General features: G+C 40.9%; 1 protein-coding gene across 1 annotated transcript in view; it reads left to right on the top strand.

Annotated features, from left to right (window-relative positions):
• LOC143934033 (ras-interacting protein 1-like) overlaps window positions 1-25,615 on the top strand; it is a 104,749-nt gene that overhangs the window by 30,830 nt on the left and 48,304 nt on the right. Inside the window, 3 exon segments of the mRNA XM_077457280.1 lie at window positions 927-1,303; window positions 12,577-13,215; window positions 19,119-19,156. Coding sequence (XP_077313406.1) covers window positions 927-1,303; window positions 12,577-13,215; window positions 19,119-19,156 — 1,054 coding nt within the window.

Below are 25,615 nucleotides of genomic sequence, written 5' to 3'. Positions count from 1 at the left end.
TGTGGTGGCTGTGGCAAGGGAAGGAGCAGCGATAGAGTGCTGGAGGGGTGAATATCAGTAGGTCAGTGGAGGGTGTAGATTTACAATATGTACACAAACACTGTCTCTTTAATGTAACCCATGCAAACTTTTTGTTATGTGATAAATGTCTTTGGTAATGAAAGATTGTATACATGTTCTATAGTAAAAGAAAAAAAAAAAAAAAAGATACAGAACATCAGTTAAAAAAATGAATTTTATGAAAATCACCTAAAGTAAAACTGATTCTAAACTAGTATAGTTTTCCTTTAAGCCACAGCATGACTGATAAATATTAATTGTACTGTATATCTAAAAACAATACAGTATGTACTATAAATATACACACATATCAATATACACACTAGTGAAAATCTTTATTTCATTTGATGGGAGATAAATATCCTCAAGTATTATTGCTTTCTTCTGAAGAAGAATACTCTGTTCCAGCAAAATGTGCCAGAAAATCTCTATTCAGAATGAAAAAGTAATCTCTATACATCACCTTATGAAATGGAAGTCTGTACAGCTTTCATAGAATATTGATGTATTCATGATGTAACAGAAGACCTGATCTCTCCTGATATAATAAACAGTGCAAATGCATATGTAAGATTGATGATTTTAATCTATCTGAAATAAAAATTTTACTTTTTTTTTTTTTTTAAGAACTAAAGGACTTTTTGTCTATGGCTTATTTGTATACCGATGATACCACTAAAGTCCAATTTTCATGATATGAAATAGCTTTTCAATGTAATTGCTAATTACATAAAAACCTAAAACTTGCTAGAACTAGCAGTCCTATCTTTTAGTTAGGAAGAGGACTAAGGATGGGCTGGGTATGTTTTTAATGAACGTTATCATCATATTACCAATATTCAAATTACTGTCATTTCTACTCCCAGGAATCAATGCTCAAGCACGTAGACTACAGAAGAGTCGTTCCCGGGCAGCTTCTGGTGGAAATGCTCCACTAAGAGAGAGAGAAGAGAGCATCTCCCTGCGTCGCAGCATAAGTGACATCAACTTAAACAGCAAGAAGCGAAGGGAGCGGAAGAGCATAAAGAGCATGGTAACCAGTGACACGGATGCTGGGCAAGATGGAGATCCAAATCAAAATGACGGAACGCAGAATTCAGCTGAAAGGAATAGCAGTATTCATGGTACAGATGACCCTACAGACCAACCTGATTTGGACTTTGAACGTTTTACTCAATATTTGATTCAGCCCCCATCAGAGCACCCATACTTTCTTCTACTGCAAGGCTACAATAAAGATGTGGTGAGAACTTATTTTTTCTTTTCTACAAGTCGACCAGGTTACAGCCTATTATTTTCAGTGGCACTCATTTAGATCAGTGCCACTTAGTCACAGAAACCTTGAAAAGGTACCTACACTATTTTGATGCAACTTTGGCTGCGACTTAGTGCCAGAGAGTGTAAAGTCATATCAAAGTTGTGCTCCAAAGTCGTACTGGAAATTGTGCAACTTTGGAGTCACCCAAGTGAGAATGGACAGCCTTTCTCAACCAGGGTTCCTCCCGAGGTTGCTAGGTGGTCTTTGACCAAGGAGCATTTTTTGCTTCAAAGATAAGCTCCTATTGACACCAATATTCTTTTTGACTATCTGTAAGAGGGGGAAATAATCCCACTGACCACAAATCTAAGGAGCAGCCCACTCACTAATATACAGTGAGGTATAGATACAGTAATTATTGGCTGGGGTTCCCTGAGACCAGAAACTTATTTCAAGGGTTCCTCCATGTTTAAAAGATTGAGAAAAGCTTAGTTAAGGTGTCACTAAACACAAATGATAAAAAAAAAATATCAATACATGGTGTATTACATGCTGTTCATACTCAGTCATGAGATTCATTTTCTGTGTTCTGAAAAAACCTGGTTTATCCTGCTGTTGCCGATCTCCCCCATCTGTCCAACTCACAATTCAGCTAGGGATTTTGCAGCACAGCGTCGGCAGCTCTGCGCGTGGTAGTTTCTATGTTGAGCATTTCCTCCTTATCATATCTGAGCAGCCCATGTGAGTATAGAGTCACATGTAGGCATATACACACCAGGCCACTCCCTCCCACCTCCTTCATGCCCACTAACCAGCTAAACACAATAGGGTTGGGAGATTACATGTAGATTGATGGAGGCTTCATCTCCCTCTTATTCTAACACACAGACTGGAGGGACGTGACACAGGCTTTGACCGTCAGAAGTCCGCCCACACCATGTTATTGCCAAAAAAATAAAAAAAAGATTTGATCTCAAACATATATTTGTATATCATTATAAAACAGTTTATTGATAGTAAATCTTTATTTTTACTCTGTATTCCAAAGGCTGTTTTTTTTATTTTGGACATGTGACCAACAGCAGAGGACTAGAAGCTCCTCTTGCTTATGTTCCCCTGCAGACTGGGAAAGAGCTGGGTCATGTGACAGCTGTGTATCTATTAGGAAAAGGTACTTCCAGTAGATGTTTTTTTTTTTTTTTTTTTTAATTAAAATAATTACGGTGCCATCATCTATATACAGAAATAGAAGGGACAATGTAAATTAAACAGTGTGTGTTTCATATCACTTTCAGGTAACCATTATAATAAGTAAGTACATTCTTCACTGGATAATTATACTGGTGCAGTGGTTAGGAAATATTTGTATGTATATTTTAGGAACCTCTTACTTGAACAATCTCCTTCAGGACATCAACACGAAAGGCTTGATATGTTGTTAGATTCTTTTTTTTTTTTTTTTGGAGAAGATTTTTTTCAATTAAATATTCCCAATATACACTTTACCTATACTCAGTCCTTATGAAGAAAACATAGCTTTTATTTCATCTATTAAAATGGAAGTATAAAATGTTAATAACAAAAGTCCACCATGCTCTTAAAGTGACTAAATACAAATATTCCGTGATATATCTATCTGTGCTGCTACCTAATATTAAAATGTAAACAATAAGGTGAAACAAATCACCATTGTAATAATCCACAGTAGCGCTATTGCGGAGTATTATTAGTGTGATATTGATCATTTTCTTTGCCTTTTTGATTAAATGTAAAATGTTACTTCACAGTCACCTGTACTCATTAAAACTTATATTTTTCTATACCTTTCTAAAGGTTTTAGAACTGTACAAGGTAACCACATGTGTATCAGGTTCCTTCTCACAAAATATCTCATATCTTATTTTAATTCTATTGATCTCTATTGTACTTACTAAAATGTTCATACGAAAAGAATCCTCCTTAAACATTGTATAAACTTTAGCAAAGACATGACTTGATTGGGGAAAATGTGCAAAGCAAGTGGAGACGCGTTCCAACCAAACAATAAAAATTGCACTATCCTTGTGTTAGGTATAAGTTAATAAATCACACGAGACACAATAAAAGTGCATTAAACATATGATGACCTCATCCTAAATTGACATATCTGTGCAAATTAAGTCCATATAAAATGTGCAAACACTATATCTATCTATCTATCTATCTATCTATATATATATATATATATATATATATATATATATATATATATATATATATATATATATATATATATATCATGCAAAAAAGTGCTCAGCCATATATACCACAATCTTGCATGCAAAGGTTCCACGATCTCCTAAGCCCCCAAGATAGACTACATGGAGGAAGTTAAAGTACAGAGGAATAGCCACATAGTGTAATATTTCACCAAAATAATAATAGAATGATAAAATCACACTTGCAATTTTGAAGGAATTATGCAGTATGTCTTACAAACAACCAGCAGGTCTAAGTGGTCAGGCCGACTTGTGGAATAACCGTGTGAGGCCCCTCCCAACACGCGCGTTTCTCTGTAACCAGCCTCTAGCCTCATATCCCTAGACGATGCTTGTTACAGAGAAACACTCGTATAGAGAGGGGCCTCAAATGTGATGTTATCCTACAAGTTTCTTCAAAATTGTAAGTGTGATTTTATCATTTTATTCAAATTTTGGTGAAATACTACACTATGTGGATTTTCCTCTGTACTTTAACTTCCTCCATGGAGTCTATCTTGGCTTACGAGATCATGGAACCTTTGCATGCAATATTGTGGTATATATGGCTGCTATGCAGCAAGGCGTCTGATGGTCTCCTTGTTGGATCAGAGCAGCTGGTAAGGAGCTCATTTAATTGCTTGTGGTGATTCTTTTTGGGAGCACTCTTTCTTTGGTGATTCACATCAACATTCCTTCATGGCAAAGAAGAGGGACTATTAAAGTTTAGAAAATCTGAGCACCTTTTTGCACTATATATATATATATATATATATATATATATATATATATATATATATAGGCAAGTCCGTCGAAAGTCTGTCTGACCTTTTCTGCCGGAAAGTCTGGTCGTGTGTACACGGCATTAGTTGAATGAAACGGGTCAATATAGCTGGTGTGTAGTACCACCAATATAACACTTTATAGGCATTCTCCAATATAAGGACATTTCTTGAGCACTTGGAAAGGGCCATGGTCATAGTCCGCCAGTCCTCTGGGTCTAGCTGTTTCCCCAATTATTTTTCCCTTTGAAGTTGGTAGGGCCTCAACTGAGGTTTTTTTTGTAGAAATTATGAACGAGTATACTAATGATATGCCTGGGGAAGGGGCTCTCAAAAGGAGTCGGGGTGTATGGAGTGGGACAAGATTTAATAAGTTGTTCGAGAAAGTGTCTCAATTGTAGGTAGCTATAGTGTTCCCTCAGTGGGATATCATGAGAAGAGCATAAGGCATCAAATGTTAATATCCTAGTGGGGGTAAACAAAGAATGTCTGTAAACCCATGTGTAGTCCACCAGGAGAATTGGGCCGGGTTTTCACATCCCAGAGGGAACAATGGGCAATGTAGGAGTTCCAATAGTGGAGATCAAGCCCGTGGAGTATTTGATTGAGTCACATAAAAGGAATGGGTTAAACATGGTCCTATTGATTTTGAACGATAGGTAGGAGGGAGTCATGGTAGAGAGGAGACCGGCATAGGGTCAAAGTCAACAAGATCTATTGTTGCCCATAGCGGCATCTGGTTTCATGGAGATGGGAGAGTGGAGCAATACCTGCTGCTGTATAGCAAGCCTGCAAGTTAGGTACCAAGAGATCAGTCGGGCATACAAGACATGTTTATTGATTTGAGGGCGGATAGATCCCATATAAAAGGCAAGAGCTTGCATTGATGAATGCGTAAGATGTAAGAGGGGATGGGGACAGGTAAGACCCGAAAATAGTAAAGTAATTTAGAGAGGTAAGACGTTCGGATGGACAATTGGCCTGAAACTTTCCTGCGTTCATAGGAATAAGGCGGATTCCAAGGTAGGGTAGAGAGGATTGCCACTGAAAGGGAAAGGATGATTTCAAATTCATCAATACTGGATGAGGGAGGTTAACTGACAGGGCTTTATATTTGGAGGGGTTAACACAAAGGCCTGAGAGGGAAGCAAAAGAATCTAGAAGCGAGAATACATTTTGTAGAGAGATCCTGGGGGAGATTAAGGTTAACAAGATATTGTCGGCAAATAAAGATATTTTGTGGGAAGAACCTGCAACATCAATACCAACTGATATTGGAATGAGAGCAAACCTCCTCCGCCAATGGCTCCAGAGGCGATTCAAATCCATAGTACTTAAGTTTAGCTCGAGGGGAATCATAGAGGGCTGCCATCCATCTCAGGAAGGAGGCGCCAAATCCATAATGGCAAAGTACAGACATGAGATAAGGCCATGATGGCGCGTCAAAGGCCTTTTTCACGTCTAAGGATAGAAGCATTGATTCTAACGAACGAATGTGAGCTATGTGTTGCAACTGTAAAATCCACTGAATAGCATCCCCTGCTTGCCTCTGTGGTACAAAGCCGACTTGATCTTTCTTTATTAAGCAGGGAAGGAAAGAGTTCAATCGGTTAGCCAGGGTCTTGGTCAAAACCTTCATATCTATGTTGATTAGAGAAATGGGTCGGAAGTTAGCCCAAGAGGAATGGTCACGGTCAGGTTTGGGAAGACATTATTAGCGGTTAACAGGTCTGAGGTGAAATTCTGGCCCTGTTTAAAAGAGTTATACATAGCTGTCAGATGTGGGGCTATAATGTCGGCAGTTTCCTATAATAAAGCACCGTGTAGCAGTCTGGTCCTAGTCGCTTACCCACTTTCAGGTCTTTGCTACAGTGAAGGACTTCCGAGACTTGAATGTCCTGGTCCATGAGGGCCGAGTGAGACTCTGTCAATGTGGGTAGTGAAAGGCAGTCAAGGAAACTGTCTATGTCCTGACTACCCGAATGAGCAGAGGCCAAGTACAGTTTGGTCAAATGGTAACGGAATTCTTCCGGAACCTTCACTGGATTACTGGTGAGTACATTATGCCTAGTACGCAGAGTGATAGGGGTACATTTAGGAGTAAAGGTATGAAGCCTGTGGGCCATCATCTGATTTGATCTATTCGCTTTGGCATACCACTTCTGGCGGGACCAACGCAGAACACGTTCAGTTCCACCCGTGAGGCATAGGTTTAGCTCTGAGAGAGCCCGATTCAGGATTTTACGGTTAGCGGGAGTGGGGGATTGTTTAAATGCAGTAGAAAGTAATTCCAGGTGGGCCTCTAAATGCCCCTTTCTCGTTCACGTTTAGAAACTATCTGTATGATGTGGCCCCTAAGAACCGAGCCTATGTTGGTACGGAAGTAATCCTCAGAAGCTTTCAGAATATGATCCCAAATCTCCTTGAAAGATAGAAGTGAGTCATTCATTACACAGGGGGATGGGGTGGTCTACTGAGAATAGAGTTACATACTACCAAAATGGGGTCATGATCTGACCATGGGGCAGCTAAAATAGAAGTGGATACTACCAGATGTTTCCTTAACATAAACACATGGTCTATTCTAGAGTGAGAATAGTGGGGGTGAGAATAGTGTGTGTAATCTTTGCCTAGGGGATGGAGTTCCCTCCAAAGGTCAACCAGGTTATGGACTTGTAGGGCGCAAGCAAATTTCCTAGCATCAGGGGAAGGAGCAACACGTTCTGAGGGATGTTTGTCTAAGGAACGGTTTAAAGCCAAATTCGAGTCGTCTGCAAGAAGGAGGGTGCCCTTGTGGTGAGATGTCAGAAGGCCATAGAGATGGGTCAGAAAGGGTTCTGTGGTAGAATTAGGAGCATAATAAGTCATGATAGTAACCTCTGTGACCTGAATGGTACCTTGTAGCAACACATATCTGCCATCTGGATCCGCTATCTGTTTAGTGCAACTGAAAGGGACCGACTTTTGAAAAGCAATGAGCAGCCCCTTTTGCTTAGTTTGGCCGTTGGCAAAAAAAAAAACCTGAGAGTATTGAGTATCAAAATATTTTGGGTAGGGAGTGGTTGAAAAGAGGGTTTCCTGCAAACACGTTATATCTACCTGCTGTCTTTTATGGTATTTGAAAAATTTTACTAGTTTTTGGGGGTAGTTAATGCCCTGAACGTTCAGTTATTTCACTCATTACAATGCAAATCAATTTATAACGTTCTTGAAATGCTTTTTTCTGGATATTTTTGTTGTTATTCTGTATCTTACTGTTAAAATAAACCTACCATTAATATCACTAATCATTTATTTTGTCAGTAAGCAATCGTACAAAATCAGCAGGGGATCAAATATTTTTCCTCCCTGTATATGTACATACAGTATCTCACACCAATAAGAGGAGGAGCCATAAATGACCCACCAAGATGAGGATCGGGTCGCTCTGTGCAAGTTCATTGCATAATACAGGTAAGTATGGTATATCATGTTTATTTAAAAAAATTACTTTACATTCATTTTAAAGCTGACCTATTACTATATATATATATATATATATATATATATATATATACAGTATCTCACAAAAGTGAGTACACCCCTCACATTTTTGTAAATATTTTATTATATCTTTTCATGTGACAACACTGAAGAAATTACACACTGCTACAATGTAAAGTAGTGAGTGTACAGCTTGTATAACAGTGCACATTTTCTGTCCCCTCCAAACAACTCAACACACAGCCATTAATGTCTAAACCGCTGGCAACAAAAGTGAGTACACCCCTAAGTGAAAATGTCCGAATTGGGCCCAAAGTGTCAATATTAGTACAGTTAATGCTTTTAAAGGTTAAATAAAACATACAGTATCTCACAAAAGTGAGTACACCCCTCACATTTGTGTAAATATTTTATTATATCTTTTGATGTGACAACACTGAAGAAATTGCACTTCACTACAATGTAAAGTAGTGAGTATACAGCTTGTAAACCGCTGGCAACAAAAGTGAGTACTAAGTTAAAATGTCCCAATTGGGCCCAAAGTGTCAATATTTTGTGTGGCCACCATTATTTTCCAGTACTGCCTTAACCCTCTTGGGCATGGAGTTCACTAGAGCTTCACAGGTTGCCACTGGAGTCCTCTTCCACTCCATGACAACATCATGGAGCTGGTGGATGCTAGAGACCTTGCGCTTCTCCATCTTCCATTTGAGGATGCTCCACGGATGCTCAATAGGGTTTGGGTCTGGGGACATGCTTGGCCAGTCCATCACCTTTACCCTCAGCTGCTTCCGCAAGGCAGGCGGCACAGTGGTGTAGTGGTTAGCACTCTCACCTAGCAGTAAGAAGGGTCGCTGGTTCAAATCCCAACCACGACACTACCTGCCTGGAGTTTGCATGTTCTCCCTGTGCCTGCGTGGGTTTCCTCCGGGTACTCCGGTTTCCTCCCACAATCCAAAGACATGCAGGTAGGTTATTTGGCTTCTGTCCAAAATTGGCCCTAGTATATGAATGGGGACCTTGGATTGTGGGCTCTTTGAGGGTAGGGACTGATGTGAGTGTGTAATGTACAGGGGCAATTGTTGACACTCACTCAGGTTGAACTGGATGGACTGGTGTCTATATTCAACCTTACTAACTATGAAACTATGAAACTATGAAGGCAGTGGTTGTCTCAGAGGTGTGTTTGGGGTCATTATCATGTTGGAGTACTACCCTGCAGGCCCAGTCTCTGAAGGGAGGGGATCATGCTCTGCTTCAGTATGTCACAGTACATGTTGGCATTCATGGTTCCCTCAATGAACTGTAGCACCCCAGTGCCGACAGCACTCATGCAGCCCCAGATCATGACACTCTCACCACCATACTTGACTGTAGGCAAGACACACTTTTCTTTGTACTCCTAACCTGGTTGCCGCCACACACACTTGACACCATCTAAACCAAATAAGTTTATCTTGGTCTCATCAGACCATAGGACATGGTTCCGGTAATGCATGTCCTTAGTCTGCTTGTCTTCAAAAACTGTTTGCAGGCTTTCTTGTGCACCATCTTTAGAAGAGGCTTCCTTCGGGACAACAACAATTTGATGCAGTGTGTGGTGTATGGTCTGAGCACTGACAGGCTGACCCCCACCCCTTCAACCTCTGCAGCAATGCTGGCAACACTCATATGTGTATTTCCGAAAGACAACCTCTGGAAATGACGCTGAGCATGTGCACTCAACTGGCGGTGGGAGTGTCATGGATGCCAACATGTACTGTGACATATTTAGACATTAATGGCTGTGTGTTGAGTTATTTTGAGGGGACAGCAAATTCACACTGTTATACAAGCTGTACACTCATTACTTTACATTGTAGCAAGGTGTAATTTCTTCAGTGTTGTCACATGAAAAGATATAATAAAATATATACAAAAATGTGAGGAGTATACTCACTTTTGTGAGATAGTGTATATATGATGTGACAGGTCATCTTTAAAAGACTGTAAAGTCACTTTTTTTTTTTTAATAAACATGATATACTTACCTGTTTTGTGCAATGAACTTGCACACAGCGGCCCGATCTTCATCTTGGTGGGTAATTTCTGGCTCCTCCTCTTATTGGTGTGCAACCATAAGAAACCACGTCCCATTGTGGCAAACATGCAAGCTCTATCTTGAGCTGCACTGCCTGCATCCATAGACACAGACAGAGCTGCTCAGCCCTGCCCCCTGTTCCCTAGTCACAGGATTTGACTGAAAGCAGTGGGAGCCAATGACTCCCACTATCTCAACAAAGCCAGTGAGAGCAGGGATAAACCTCTACAGATGGGCACAATGCTTGCTATGGGGGCACATACCTAAGAGGAGGAGCAAAAAGGGCCAGTGGGGGACCCCGGAAATGGAGGCTAGGGGCCACTCAGAGCAGGTAAGTATAACATGTTTAATATTTTTAATGACCTTTACAACCGCTTTAAGCACCTGCCCTGTCTGTCTCGCAGGACTGAGGTGGAGGATACTGGTGATTCTCATTGCACCCAGATGGATAAGATACTCAGACCTCATCGGACTCCATGGGCTATTCCAGATCATCCATATTTTCTGTCTAAGAAATTGGTTTACCACCCTGCTTTAAGGTTACTGGCTTTGATGGCTTAGCTTTTGAAGTGCAGATTCTAAAGGGTAGGGGCCTACATGATCTGGTTATTCTTATGCTCCAAAAGGCTAGGAAACCTATCTCTCAAAGGATGGAGGACTACCTCGACTTGAAAAGAGGGACACATCCTGACCTTTCTTCTAGTTTGGATTACCGCCCTGAGTATTATCTAGGGTCAAATCTTGGCTCTAGCAATATTTTTCTTTTATCCACCGTTTGCCCCTTATTCCTTGGTGAAGGCCTTTTTACAGGGTGTGGTTCATGTAGTTCAACCTGTATGTCCAACTGTTACTCCATGGGATATTGACCTGGTTCCTATCAGGAATAACCCTCTTTGAAATCCCTCTCACGAGGTTGCCTTACTCCCTGCCATTATCTCTGTGAGCCGTATTCATATTTGTAATTCTGGAGGAACCATATTAGGGACAGCCAGCTCATTATTCAAGCCCATTATTCAAGCTAATGGGCTTAGGGATAAGGTTCTAAGCTTTCCTGTCAAAGCTCACTCTCTAGATCAGTAAGTTCATCTTGGGTTCATCATCATCAGGCAACTGTTTCCCAGGTTTGCAAGGCTGCTACCCGGTCATCAGTTTACATGTTGTCTAAGCTTTATCAGGTTGATTTTCAGACTTCAATTGATGCCAGCTTCTGGCATAATGTTTTAGACTCTTTATTAAGCTGTAAGTAGCTCTCAGTTCTTTTTCATCTACTTGTTTTTTGTGGACCTGTTAGCGTTTTGTTTGCTATGTTTCCCACCCCTGGTAAGCCATATTGTATTGCCCTCAATATTCACCTCACTTAAGTGGTTCTAAAGCCCAAAGTTTGCAGGATCCCTTCCTCACCTCCCTTATACTTACCTGAGCCTGATTTCTATCCAGCACTGTGAATGAGAGCAGTGTCTCTCTCTGCTCTCTCCCTCCTCACAGTGCAGATTGATATCAGCGGGAGCCATTGGCTCGTGCTGCTGTCAATCAACCCCTTCGAAGAGGGAGGCGGGGCGAAGCCCAGCTATCTATGTCAATGGACAAAGGCAGCAGTGCTCAAGGGCATACTTTCGCAAACAGCCTCCTAGGAGGGGTACTCAGAAGGGGGGAGGGGCCAGGAGCAGCGGCGGAGAACTGCAGAAGACAAGAATCAGAGCTGCTGTGTGCATAACCTTTGCACAGAGCAAGTATAACATGTTTGTTGTTCAAAAAACAATAAAGGTTTACTATCACTTTAAGTACTGGTTACAATGCATTATATAATGTACAGTTGCCATATTTATGTTATGTACAATTGTGATATTTCACTGGAAGAAATTGCCCCTTCTTGCCATGCTCCCTTCGTTTCACTGCCTCACAAAAGGACCTGTTAAGATGGAAATCCAGAGACTGAAGAATCTTAAGTAATAAGAGCATCAGAGGTCACTAAGTTTGGCAGAATTGCTGATTTGTCAGCTGCCTGACCTCTCATCTCCCATTCTCAGAATGTGTAGTGTGTGAGATGAAGCAGTTAGGAGGCAGCAGTTGTTCCCAACACTTCACATAAATTATCAGGCTGACATAGTAGCTAAAGTCACAAAGCTACCTAATTCACGAAGCTTTAACACCAGTCCAAGGCACTTGTGTGACTGTAACTTTCAATTTTATTGGACTGAAAATAACGTTCACTTAAAAAATATATATTTATAAATTATATGTATAACTATATATTTGTCCTTTTGTAAATTGAGCCTAAATTAAAGATACATTTAGCTGGCTGTGCTGTAGATGGGTAGCATTTCTAACAACATTTAATAGAAAAAGAAGGTTCCAAGAAGGTATGTTCATTTTTCTAATCATGATGGGTCAAATTTATGTTTGCTTTTGACCGCAGTAACCAGAAAATTCAAAGGAGCAGGATGGAAGTTTTTCGTTGAACGAATACATTTCGAACAGTGTATGTGGTTTTCATTTGGTAAAATCCATTCATCTATCCCAGCAGCATCTATCAAAAGCTAAATATGATTTTAAGAGTACAGAACTTTTATGTTTATCGCAATATAAAATAGAATATCAAACTCTTAAAATGTATCTTAATTTAATTGCCATAGCTTAATTTGGATAAAACATTCTCGATTTGTGTTTTTGTATCAGGATTTTGTGATTTATGTGATGACCCGAAAGAAACATCTGTTTGGAAGATCAGAAAAAGCTTCAAGGGACAAAGGACCTTACGTTGATACTTTCCTGTCCGCTCCAGATATACTGCCCCGTCACTGCTGTGTATGGAGGTTAGATTCCTCAACTCAAAAGAACCTAGTCCGAGTAAGACCTTACCGGGGAGCCCTTGTTACTCACAATGGGGCAGTACTTCAGAGAGAAGCTGAACTCCACACTGGTGATTTACTGGGGCTTGGAGAGCATTTTCTCTTTATGTACAAAGACCCTAGAGTGCCACAGTCCAGACCTGCCTGGCTTCCTCAATCCTGGTCCTCTCCTGGCCTGAGTGGGGCCTTTTCATGTCAAATGTGTGGGAGATCACTCCAGGAGCGACAGGAGGCTGTCCAAGCTTACATAGAGAGCAAGGATTTGTTGCTACAATACCGCTCTCAGGAAGAGGATGCTGTATTAAAAGAGATTATTGAGAAAAACGGCAACCCAAGCACTGAATTCAAACTGTCCCCTGCCTACCTCTTCAGCCTCTGTATTGAGCACTCAACAAGAGCCCTGGATCCAGGACACTTTCCTAAACTCTTAATGAAGATTGCCACCATGATTAAGGAAGTTGTCTGGGTAAGGTCATTTCCATTTCTTTTGTTTGCAATATTTATTTTACAGTATTTTGTAGAATTCTCTAGAATTGTATTTATTTTTACTTGTTTCAATGATTAAAAAATTAAGGGGGGATGGTAAAAGCAAACAGGCACATTATTGAGATTTTATAGTGCAAGTTAAAAAATGAAAGCAATTTTTTGATTGGTTGCTTGTTGTAATGATACCTATAATTTTCTTTAGTTTTTACTAATTTAATTGTACAGATTTTCTCCTGTCTGTACCCGTGTGGAAGCCATGTGATACACATATACAAATTAGGTTTTAGTTTTTTTTAAATGTATTTTGTTAATTAAATTATTTTGCCATTCAACTGCTGTAATTCCCCAATTCTGTCACATTCCAGCTAAAATATGTAGCTACGCTTGCAGTAGGAGTGACAGCTTTATAAACAGAAGGGTGATGCATACCTACCTAACAGGGTTTAAAGTATGTAGAGAACTTTGGTGGTTGTTACCAGACGCAGAGGTGTACAATTGCAGACTCTTAAAATATTTTTTTCTACCCTCCTTATGTCATACAGCCAGGGTGCAGGCTTGTACTGTAAAAGCCATTGAAAAGGGTGAAAAATATTTTGTAAATATTTCAGTTATTTGTACAGTTGTTTGGTTGTATTTGCCTTTTATGGAGACATATATATATATATATATATATATATATATATATATATATATATATATATATATATATATATTTTTTTTTTTTTTTTTTGGTGTGTTCCTGTAAAATAAATGTATTATTATTTTATAAAAAATAAGTAAATGTGTTTACTCCAACAGTAACAACCATTGTTTTATGAGAAGGGACTGAGCAGGTACACATAAGGAACCAAACATCACAGAGTCATTATACATTTTTTATGACTAAAGGCACATGTCAAAATTACTTTATAAAACCAAACAATAAGAAGATTCTGGTTCTGATCCTTTATTCTCTATCTTTCTGTGAATTTTCCCTGTCTGTTATGCTATCCTTTAAGGACACTCCTCCTCTGGCTTTTTTAGTTGTATCTCTGCTGTTTCTCTGGTTATGTCTCTGCGCTGTGCTACCTTGCTGAAGCTACACCAGTGCATCATCCATACTTTGCTTCTGGGACTTTTGGAATGCTTTCCCATCAGCATGGTGCTAGATAATTGATATACACAGTGTTCTAAAATTCCAATCCCTTGCCTTCTGTTATAGCTACACTATATTACCAAAAGTATTGGAATGCCTGTGTTTACACACACATAAATTTAATGGCATCCCAGTCTTAGTCCATAGTGTTCAATATTTAGGTGGCTCACCCTTTGCCCTTTGGTTTGACCATTCTTCCAGAAGCGCATTTGTGAAGTCAGGCACTGAGGTTGGATGACAAGGCCTGGCTTGCAGTCTTCACTCTAATTCATCCCAAAGGTATTCTATCGGGTTGAGGTCAGGACTCTGTGCAGGCCTTAAGTTCCTCCACCTCAAACTCACTCATCCATGTCTTTCTGTACCTTGTTTGTGCATTGGTTTGAGCAGTCATGTTGAAACAGGAAGGGGCTATCCCCAAACTGTTCCCACAAAGTTAAGAGCATGAAATTGTCTAAAATATCTTGGTATGCTAACGCCTTAAGAGTCCCCTTCACTGGGCCAAGCCCAACCACTGAAAAACAACCTCACACCATAGTCCCCCCTCCACCAAATGATTTGGACCAGTGCTCAAAGCAAGGTCCATACACACATGGGTGAGCGAGTTTGGGCTCCTCCGCTTCTGGAAGAATGGTCAAACATTCCCATAGACACACTCCTAAATCTTGTGGACAGCCTTCCCACAAGAGTTGAAGCTGTTATAGCTGCAAAGGTTGGGTCAACTCAATATTGAACCTTACGGACTAAAACTAGGATGCCATTAATGTTCATGTGTGTAAAGGCAGGCGTCCCAATACCTTTGGTGGTATAGTGTATCTTGTCCCTTGCATCTTTATGTATACTTTGAACTCTTGTCTTGGTGGAGTTGTCTTACTTTGGTTCTTACATGTTTATTGTTTGATGTGGTTTGTCTTCTTTGATCCATACCTGGTATCCTGTTTTGTACGTTATTTTATCTGCTTTCACCCACTATCTTGTCTGTTGCTTCCCTTTGCAGTCCCTTTTTTGTTTGTGGGCTCCCGTTTCTGCACTTCAAGCTCTTTTTTCATGTTTGTTGTAAGCTGTTTTTCCTGAGATTTTCTTGGTAACTATCCATGTTCCCTACCCATGTACTTCAGCCATTTACCATCACTGTCTGTATCTAGTTTCCATTTGTTACTCCATTTTCATTATTGAAGTACTCCACCAGGGCCAAGCCTGTAATTCAATGTATCTTACCTGGCTATAGTAAGGAGATCATACTCCCAGCTCCCACCTATAGGCAACACAAGTTCTTCTCTTTTTACTTGGTCTTGTGTCTAATTGATCTCCTGACTGATTGTGACTTTTGCTTTGCTGACAGTCACCTCTGACTCTCAACCTTCAGGTTTACCCTTCAAGATATCACTTCTTTTTACTTACATGTTTTGCACACAATGACAAAGTAATTGTTCAAGGATTTTTCAAACTCCCTACTTCTGACTAGTAGCCTTCTACCATGATTCATGAACTGGTTTACCTTTCATTTAAGGAAATGAGTGCAAAGTTATGCAAACCATTAATTTGCAGCAATACGGAAACTAGAACCCCAGCTGTATCCTCTACTGATCTTGTACTAATGAGACTTTACAATTTTGGAAATGACATGTAGCTATATCTATTATGCTGTCTGTGTTTGTTTTGTAACCAATGGTTCTGGGGGCATAGCTGGCCATATGGGGGAAAAGATCGGATTCCTTGGGGTTGATTTAGTAAAGGGACATAGGCTGTCTATAGGGCATCCCTGAAACTGCACTATATGTAGAGCATGCACCCCTGAACTTGGCACACCCCTGAACTCTGCACATAATGTACTCTTGGTATTTATTGCCCCTCCCACTGCTATTTTGTCAAACTCACTGTTCAATGCGGTTTGGCGCGGGGTTCATGGTTCATTTCCTACACCTATTTTCTGAGAAAAAAAAGCCCTGTATAAATGTATGTAGTCATATGCCTCGTACACACGACCGGACTTTTCGAGGGACTAGGTCCGACAGACTTTCGACGGAGTTCTGACGGAGTTCTGACAGACTTTCCGAATGAACGGACTTAGCCACACACAATCACACCAAAGTCCGACGGATTCGAACATGATGACGTAGGACTGGACTAGAATAAGGAAGTTCATAGCCAGTAGCCAATAGCTGCCCTCGCGTCGGTTTTTGTCCGTCGGACTAGCATACACACGAGCGGATTTCTTGGTAGGAACTGGGTCCGGCGGAGTTCCGGCGGAAAAATTTGAAACATGTTCCATTTCTAAAGTCTGTCGGATTTTTGCAAATCAAAAGTCCGCTGCAGCCCACACACGATCGAATGGTCTGCCGGAATCGTTCCGTCGGACCTTTAATGTTGAAAAGTCCGGTCGTGTGTACGCGGCATAACAGATACAACTTGCCCTTTGAGGGCAGCCATAATGCTGATGTGGCCCATGATGAAATTGAGTTTAACACCCCTGCACTAAAGTTTAATGGCAGTTGCCTGCTATTTCTAGTGCACATATTATTGCTTAGTATATTAGGTGTTTAGTAGATGGACTATACTCTTATCATGAGAGCAATATCTCTTCCCCTGTTTTATGTCCACAACACAGCTATTCAACCTGCTCACTGGAAAAGAAAAAACGTAGGACCACTTTTTGTTCTTAATGTGCAATTGTTGGGTGTGCTAAATCAGGGACAAGAAAAACACCCTGCCTCTGTGTAGCTCAGTCAATGGATACTTACTTTCTCCCGTTCTTTACATGTCAGTCATGATAACAATAAAAACCTATTTGCTTATTAGCCAATTTGTGATAGAACAAACATGGCTATCAACAGCCTCCTCCTATTAATTCATAGGATAATGGATGCAAATGGAACATCTTTGAATAACAAACAAGTGGCTTGGGTGATTAAAGGTGGTTTTTCGATATTACTGAGGAGGCATGAGCAGGATAACAAACTTGGACTCTGCACCTTTACAAATAACCCAGCAAGAGCAGTTCCCATATTTATAGATTTTTTTTTCCCGTTCCCATATTTTGATCCTCACAGGCTTAATCTAAAGCAGAATTGAATTCTGGATTGATCTTTAGCTGCTCACCCACTCCTTCTCAACCCACGCCAGTATTAAGACCACTAAGGACTTCTGGAATAATTTTTTACGTGCTTCAAACTTCTTAAGCTTCTAGAAGTAGAAATCTGGTGGATATTCAATTTAAAAACGAGAATTCCGGTTTGAATGAATTACAGATATGATGTGGATCTGTTTTTATGTTGGCGACACCAGCTATTATTATCATTAGCCTGCACTATGTTTTTTTTTTTCCACCTATTTCAATCTCTCTGATTTTCCTTGCAATGAGATCCTTGGTAGTATTGAAATCTAAGGCCGCGTACACACGGGCGGACTGTTCGTCCAACTTTGTCCGCTCAACAGTGTTTGGGCGGACAGTCCGCTCGTGTGTGGGCTTTCAGCGGACAGTTGGACGGACAAGGTTTTTCGGAAATTCCGTAAAACTGTCCGCTGAAACCTTGTTTCAGCGAACAGTCCGCTCGTGTGTAGGCTTGTTCGTCAAACAAAGTTGCGCGCATGCTCAGAAAGGATTTTCACGCCGAAAGCTATAATGCAGTGTATAGGACGTCGTATTTTTCGTCCCGTCGTACGTGCCGTTCACGTCATCGCGCACGGTTTCAGCAAACTGTTCGTCCGTCGTGTGTGGCCATGTCCGTCCATGCTAAGTTTGAGCGGACTGTTTGCCGAAACTGTTGGACGGACAAAGTTGGGCGAACAGTCCGCGCGTGTGTACGCGGCCTTAGTCTTGATCCATGCATGAAAAATGGTTTTATTTAATCATTTAAAATTATAGTATTTGTGTTCATTAAATAGTAACATATTCTTTCTTTCGTGCATATTATTGTCCATGTATCATTATTAATATCTTTATATAGTTATGTGTCAAGTCTCCATTCCTAGAGAGTCGTCTCTGCTGTGGTGATTTCTCATTTACTGTTAATTATACCAATTAACTAATGGGAGTTATTACAGTCACTTTAATATAAGCATGAATAAAGCATATGGATGAATTCCAGAGTGTTCTTCCAATTAATTTCTATTTAAGGACTTGTAGGTACTTTTGTTTGGTAGCTGAGAAAAACTGAGAAAAAGAGGTGTGTATGGTGTTGCATGAAATAAGGAAATTACCTGTCGCTCACTGCACTAGAGAAGACATGGGCACCTATTTCTCTGTGTGTCCTTTTTTTTCTTACTGAAAAAAGATAAGAGGATTGCTCAGGGCTGGATTAACTCTTTGTGGCAAGACTGGGCACAGATGACATGACATCTTATACTCTACAAGGTACAATAGTTAATTAAAAAAAGTTTTTTCGGGTTTACATTTACTTTAAGCTAGGAGTTTACATCTGAGGATGTCACTCTGGAGCCCTATCTAGCAAACACGGAGCACTTCCAACCCAATTTAGCAGTCTTTCTAGTTTAGGTTATGGAACCGTTAGGGGTTGGCAGTCTTGGCACTAGATTAGGTTATAGAAAGTTGGGGGTGGTGGGATCGTGTCTTATAATTAGTCTACAGTTTAAGTCTATTCTTGCTGTTTACCCTTGCCAACATTTCCTTTCCATAATGGTATATTTTAATAAGATAGACATCTTCAAATGTGTGAACATGCTTTTTTTCACAAAGACATAATACTAGTAATATTGATGATAATAATATTAATAATGCTTTGTCCATGCAGGAGAAGATTAAAGAAATTGGAGACAAACAACCAGAAAAGTGAGTAGTGATCATTTTCTGAGTTTTTTCTTTATTTTCCTATGGCAGGAGTCATATCTTCCCTGAATTGATAGATAAGGGACATTTCAGTGATGCATTACTGTCTCAACTCATGACGCTATGTTTGCTGTTTCAGTCAGATGTGTTCATGATAGAGTTATTGTATTTATGGCTTGCCAGAAGACCAGGGAAAGAAGAGCCTATGTCACTTGAAGCTCTGGTGATAAAGAAGAAATATTGTTTTTTTAGAAAGTTGTATATCCTTTCTTTCTGAAATTATGGCTCATCTGCCACCATCTATTAATGTCAGTATCAACTTGACAATATCTACTGCTAGTGTAGAGAAAGTTGTCATTGTAAGATTCTCTTAACTGTTGGATTTATTTAACTGATGCATTTAAAGTGAACCTGTGCTTTGTTTATGCAGGGCTAAGCAACAGGTTCATTAGCCTATGTGCTGATTATCCATACATTTCTGTTCAAAATACAGGAACAAAAAAAAAAGAAGCACTGTGTAAACTTCATATTGATCTAGTTGTATCTATCTTCCTGCCCCCAAATGACAGTGCATCCAGCATTGCATCATGGGAAAAAGGAAACTGAGCTATGTGCTCCACTTTTCCAGGTATTAGTTTCTTACTTTTCCAATACAGAGACATTGTAAGAAGATGGGGGTAGGAATCCACATTAAAGTGACCATGTTACTGTGCCCTGCACAATTACTTAAGCCGATCTGACTATTTTAATCTCCACAATATCGATTAGATTTAATGTTTGTTCATGCAAATTTCCACTGCAATTTTGCAAACCTCAGCCAAAATTGTGAGATCTGGGCCATTATAGCTTATAGAACTGTCATCTAAAGATGAACACCAGCCTTACCCAACACTGTATCCTGGCCTAGGCCGACAAGGCACAGGCCTAGGGCAGCACTTTGCAGGGGGGCAGCACGAAAAGAGTCCCTGCCAGCTTGCGCTACACTTTTAGTGTAGTGCCAGTCTTATGGGGTGGACTTGGCTGAGAGGCAAATTAGTCTAGCGCCCCCATAAACGGCTGCACTGCTTTTGGTATGTGGGCAGCTGGCATTCCGGCAACTGTGGTGGTGGGGGGGGAGTTGGGGGAGCACCGCTTCTAATTTTGACTGTCCTATCATCCTGGACCACGAACCTTCCTCACTGTGCTGTTTTCTGCTGCACCATTGGCATAATTATATCTTCTTAGTCCTCTCCATAAAATTATTAGAAATTTGTAGAACTATAGGCAACACTTTTTTTTTTCATTTTGGATAGCGTAAGGGAGACTTATAGCCCCCGTCAGTTTATTTTTTTTACCATCCCTGTCCCATCGCAGAGATTTCCCTTCACTTCCTGCCCCATAGCCAAACAGGAAGTGAGAGGAAATCTATGCAAATTAAGGGAATCTATTGCTCCCCCACCCCAGGCCCTCAGAACTAGTGTCCTCACTCGAAACAGCGAGGGGTGTGCCCTTGACAGGAAGAGGATGGGTGATATTTAAATTAGGGGGTGCATGAATTTAGTCAGGCCTAGGGTAGCAGAAAACCTAAATACAATACAGGCCTTAACTTCATTCATGCACAGTTGTATAGATTTCTCTGCTATACTGAAGTTGCTTACACAGATTTCACTGCACACTGTTAGCTTTTCACAGTGTCAATTAGAAGGTGACACAAGTCAGATAGAGCCCATCTCATTTTCTGGTTGGAAGATGTCCTGTATCACCTACCCCTCTACTCTTTCAGATAAATAAATCCTGTGCTGTGCTACCCCCTGAGCTATCTGCTGAACCTGCAGCAAAAAAACTAAAAAACTAAATTGTTAACTAAAGTGATGTGCCTATAAATGAAATCCCAAGAATAAATAATAAAAAAAAAAATATATATATATATATATATATATATATATATATATATATATATACATACATGTATATTTTTATATATATTATATAAAGCAACGGTTGTCGTCATACAGCTTTCAACATCATATAGAGTGACTATACACACATTTCATAAAATATAAATATTGATACAAAAGTGATTCATAAAGTGCTCAACTGCATAAGGGCCGGTTCACACTGCGGCGCGAGGCGACACGGCTCGCCTCGCCTCGCTCCCGCAAGTCGTCCCCATTGAGTACAATGGAACCGTTCTGAGAGGAGCGACTCGAGTCGCTCCGACTCAGAAAAAAGGTTCCTGTACTACTTCGGGGCGACTTCGGGGGCGACTTGCATTGACTTCTATGCAGAAGTCCTCTGCAAGTCGCCCCTGACCCCCCCTGCAAGTCGCGGCGAGGAAGTCGGAGACGCCTCGCCGCGGCTCGCAGTGTGAACCGGCCCTATAGGTCCGAAATACTCTGACCATACAGGGTCAGTTTTCAGCATCCTTAATACAAAGATAATAAATGTGACTTGATAGGTGACTGTGAATATAGCGATCTTCAGCAGTGATTACACTCAGGTGCTCCCCACCGCAAGGTAATGGGCGCTCACCACAGAGCGTGTGACCTCACAATTAGGTTTGGTCAGTACACGCTTTTTGAAATGTCAAAACGGATTCCAGGTCAGGTTGCAAGGTCCAAATACTGCTCAAAGACATGACATCCTCATATATATATAAATATCAAAAAGAGACTTCCATAGTGTAATAACGTTTTAAAAGATTTTATTTAATGCAAACAAAACCCTATTATGGGGTATTCACATGGATCTGGTGCGTTAGTGCACCGCTCTATAGCATGCCTTAATAGCGCCAAGCCGTGGATGAGATTGTGTGCTCCTACTCCATAGGACAGACCAGCTGCCTCCTGCACCGTCCAGTCCCCTCCCCTACGTGTGTCGCTACAAGGGACAGTCTTACTATCTGTGGCCATGCGCCTTCATTTTTTTTATATTCACATTTTCTATTTTATTGGAAGGATGTCCTTAATAATTATTTTATGATGCCCAGGCAAACTTCCATCTACCCTTATTAATTTTTTAAGACAAAAAAGGGAAGACGAATTGGAAAGAATTGGGGATCTGAGAAATTGCAGGCATCAGTGCAGTGGATGATATACCATGCACAGTGTAATGACACATGACAGATTGCAGAACATCATTGGGAAAAAGCACAGCCTTGTTCTGTGCATCTAATTCATCCGTCAAAGCATCAAAAAAAAAAAAACTTTTATTCTCTATGCCATCCTGCTTTTCTCTTTGTCATTCTGGTATGCAAATATGTTTGAATTACATATGAGATAGATGAAGTTGGCCATGCTCCTTAATTGATTGCATTACCGCTCTTTCAATCATTGAGGTACCGCATCACACCTAGTGTTACCTAGGGTTGTCTGCGTGTAGGCAGGTAGCCTACTGTATGTATAGTTAGCAACTGGCTGCCCAGGTCAGGGGGAAGGGGTTAATGTTTTTGACTCCTTTCCTGGGGATATTGAGGGGCTTTCGCTGGGGTCCAGTCTTCCGTGTTCTATAAACGGTCAGAGGTTCAGATCCAAAGCAGGCTCCTGGGAACACTTGGAAAACACATGGGGAATCTATGCTAAAGACTTGCTGGGACCTATGGTGCGCCTGTAACCCAAAATCACTAGAAGAACCCTGCAACATGGACTTCTCTGTCAGAGCATCGCAAAGCACTCCGTATTTTGGGTACTGCATACGTAAGGCTCATCAAGAAGTTATGAGACTGCCTTTATGCTTGACTTTTCACATGACCGCAGCGCCTGCCTTGTCCCCAGGCATTGGTGAGCACATTCTCAGGTGAAGTATTACCCCATGCAAGGGTTAGCGACCCCATACAAGGCCTGCTGTAATTCAAGAACCCACCCTGAGGGGGAACCTTTCATGTGACCCTTGCATGGCGCACAACAAAAGAGGAAAGCATGGAGGATGTGACGAACCACCAGTCATTCCCTTCTTACATGCATGCAAATGCAGTCTGCCTAGGAATGCCTACTCCTTCAGATGGATATCTGCTTATCTAGGCATTTTGTTGTGTTCATAACCCCTCCCAAAAGCCAGCTCACTGTTTGCATCAGGCCTGAGGGCTCTCCAGAGGAGTACTGAGGCAGGGTGCTATGATGATTTCAGGAAACTATGCACAGCCCCCCTGCAGACCGCTTCCACCACCATGATCTGCCTGCATTGCGATGAGAAGCCTAGTGATGACACCATGGATCTAAATTCAGGTATTTATTGAAAAAGGAAATATTTTACTCAACATTTACAGCCATTTACAAGCATTTTAATATGTTAAATTTATTTTCCTGGGAAACACGTAACAATAAATGTAAACTTGTAAAATTAGCTTAAAGTGGTCTTTAAACCTCAGTCATGGAATCTGAGCAAAGCACATATATCTGTAGTGTTTACTTATCTCTCTGCAAAGCTCTGTGTCATTTCTCTCTGGTGTTTCCTTCCCTTTTTATCAGCATGAGTCACTTCTGAGAAATTTTCCCGACATATGAGATAAAATTTGTGTCGGCAAGGAGCTTTTCCCAGTGAAAGGCTGTGCGGGGATGGGTGTCAAGACAAGTTTGATCATTGGAGGAGAGCAGTCTGAGTTCCCAGCATAGCTAGCTAACTGCGCTGTGCTTGCATGCTTAGTGTGGTCAGTTTTTAATAGGATAGCAAAGGGACTAGCAGGAACACCAGGACAGGAGGCTTTTTCATATAGTGGGCACATATCAGGGATATGAAATGTTGGGTTTACATTCTATTTAAGTTGTGCCAGATAGGTTTACATTTCTGCCCCTTCCTGTGAAGCTTTGCAGAGGATTACAGGAAATTGATATCAAGACAGACTGAGAAACTATTTAAAGCTGATGTTTATTTTTATTTTTTTAAATCAACACTTGGGACACAACTTACATTTAATGCAAAGTGTTCCTTGTGTTGGTGCCAGCTGTCCTAGTTGAAATCCTCTGACTCCTACCATACCCCTGCAGCTGTAATGTTCTGGTACTGCGGGGGTTAATATCCGTGCAATAGTGATGAAAACTAAAGCAAGACTTTACACAGGAATAAAAATCCCACACCTAACTTAGATATGTCTTCATTAAAAACAACTTTTCAATGTATAGCAAAGCCTAAGTTCGGGCTTAAATATAATGTTTAAAACAGCACCAGGGACTCCCCGTCCTCATACCCTTGCAGCCATAATCTTTCTGCTGCAGGGGTTAAAGCTACAAATCCTGTAGCTGCTCACTTTTAATAAGAGGACACTCACCCTTCCATGGATTCCAGTACCATTTTCACCTGAGCCGATTCTTCAATTGGCTTCAGGTCCAGGCGCCAGCATTCTAACTGGCGACCCAAACGAATGTGGGAGCAGGTACTTGTTAAAACAAGGGACCTGCTCTCCCCCCCCCCCCCAAAAAAAAAGAAATGTTATGCCAAATTTGGCAGAGGAAGGGGACAGGAGGTAAACCCTTTTGGGTGGAGTTCTGCGTTAATATGAGCCCTGAACCTCATCAAGAGGGCTGACTATGCTCACCCTTTCCACCCACTTATCCATTTATACAAGCTTTACTATAGCTTCCATGAATGAAAAGTGCTCTATGAATGGAGAAGACAAGCTTTTCATTCCTCCACCCATTCTCCATTTGTAGAGTGCTTTTCATTGCTTGAAACTCTAGTACAGCTTCTATGAATAAAGGAAGGGGGGAGGAAAGGGTGGGTATAGTTGGCACTCTTTAAGAGTGCGACTTGTCAGGTCCAGCACTTATATGAACCCCCACAGCACCGGTAGATTACGGCTGCAGGGGGGCCGAAGACTTCAGATTTCAACAAGGACAGCTGGCACTAGCACGAAAAACACTATACACTAAATGTAAGTACTTGTGTACCGAATGTACTGTCCCTTGTGCTGATGTTTTTTTAAAACATTTTACTTAAACCTAGGTTATAATACATATTGAAGAGTTGTTTTTAATTAACACATACTGTCTCTGGATCAAGTTTCTGGTTTTTTACACCTGAGTTTACAGTAGTCTTGTCAATATTCCTTTAGCTCACGTTCCTGAAAAGTATGGCTCTTAACTGCTTCAAATCCTACTTTGCTCGAGCGGCCTGTGCACCCCCTGTGATTAGTGCATTGGGCAGGAGGAGGGTTTAAGTGCCCAGTAAGCAAGTGGTTAAAATGGTGGGTGCTGTAGCGATTACCAGTTGGGTCCTGGAAACATCAAGCAAGTGAACATATTCGCCAGCACACTGTGGGTCAACACTTCTGTCCAAGGATTTCTTTTATGGGGAGAGATCACATCACAGAAATAAGTGCAATGTTTCAGGGCCGCGCAGGGCCCCTTTTGTCAGGCATGTGCGGCTCCGAAACGTTGCACTTATTTCTGTGATGTGATCTCTCTCAATAAAAGAAATCCTTGGATGGAAGTGTTGATCCATGGTGTGCTGAGAATATGTTCACTTGCTTGAATTTACAGTACTTCTGCT

The sequence above is a fragment of the Lithobates pipiens genome, unplaced genomic scaffold (assembly GCF_037356315.1).
Source record: "Lithobates pipiens isolate NorthernLeopardFrog02 unplaced genomic scaffold, aLitPip1_a1.2 Scaffold_27, whole genome shotgun sequence".
In the NCBI taxonomy this organism is placed as follows: domain Eukaryota; kingdom Metazoa; phylum Chordata; class Amphibia; order Anura; family Ranidae; genus Lithobates; species Lithobates pipiens.
Note: the sequence above shows the minus strand (reverse complement) of the source record. Positions and strands in the feature narration are given on the sequence as shown.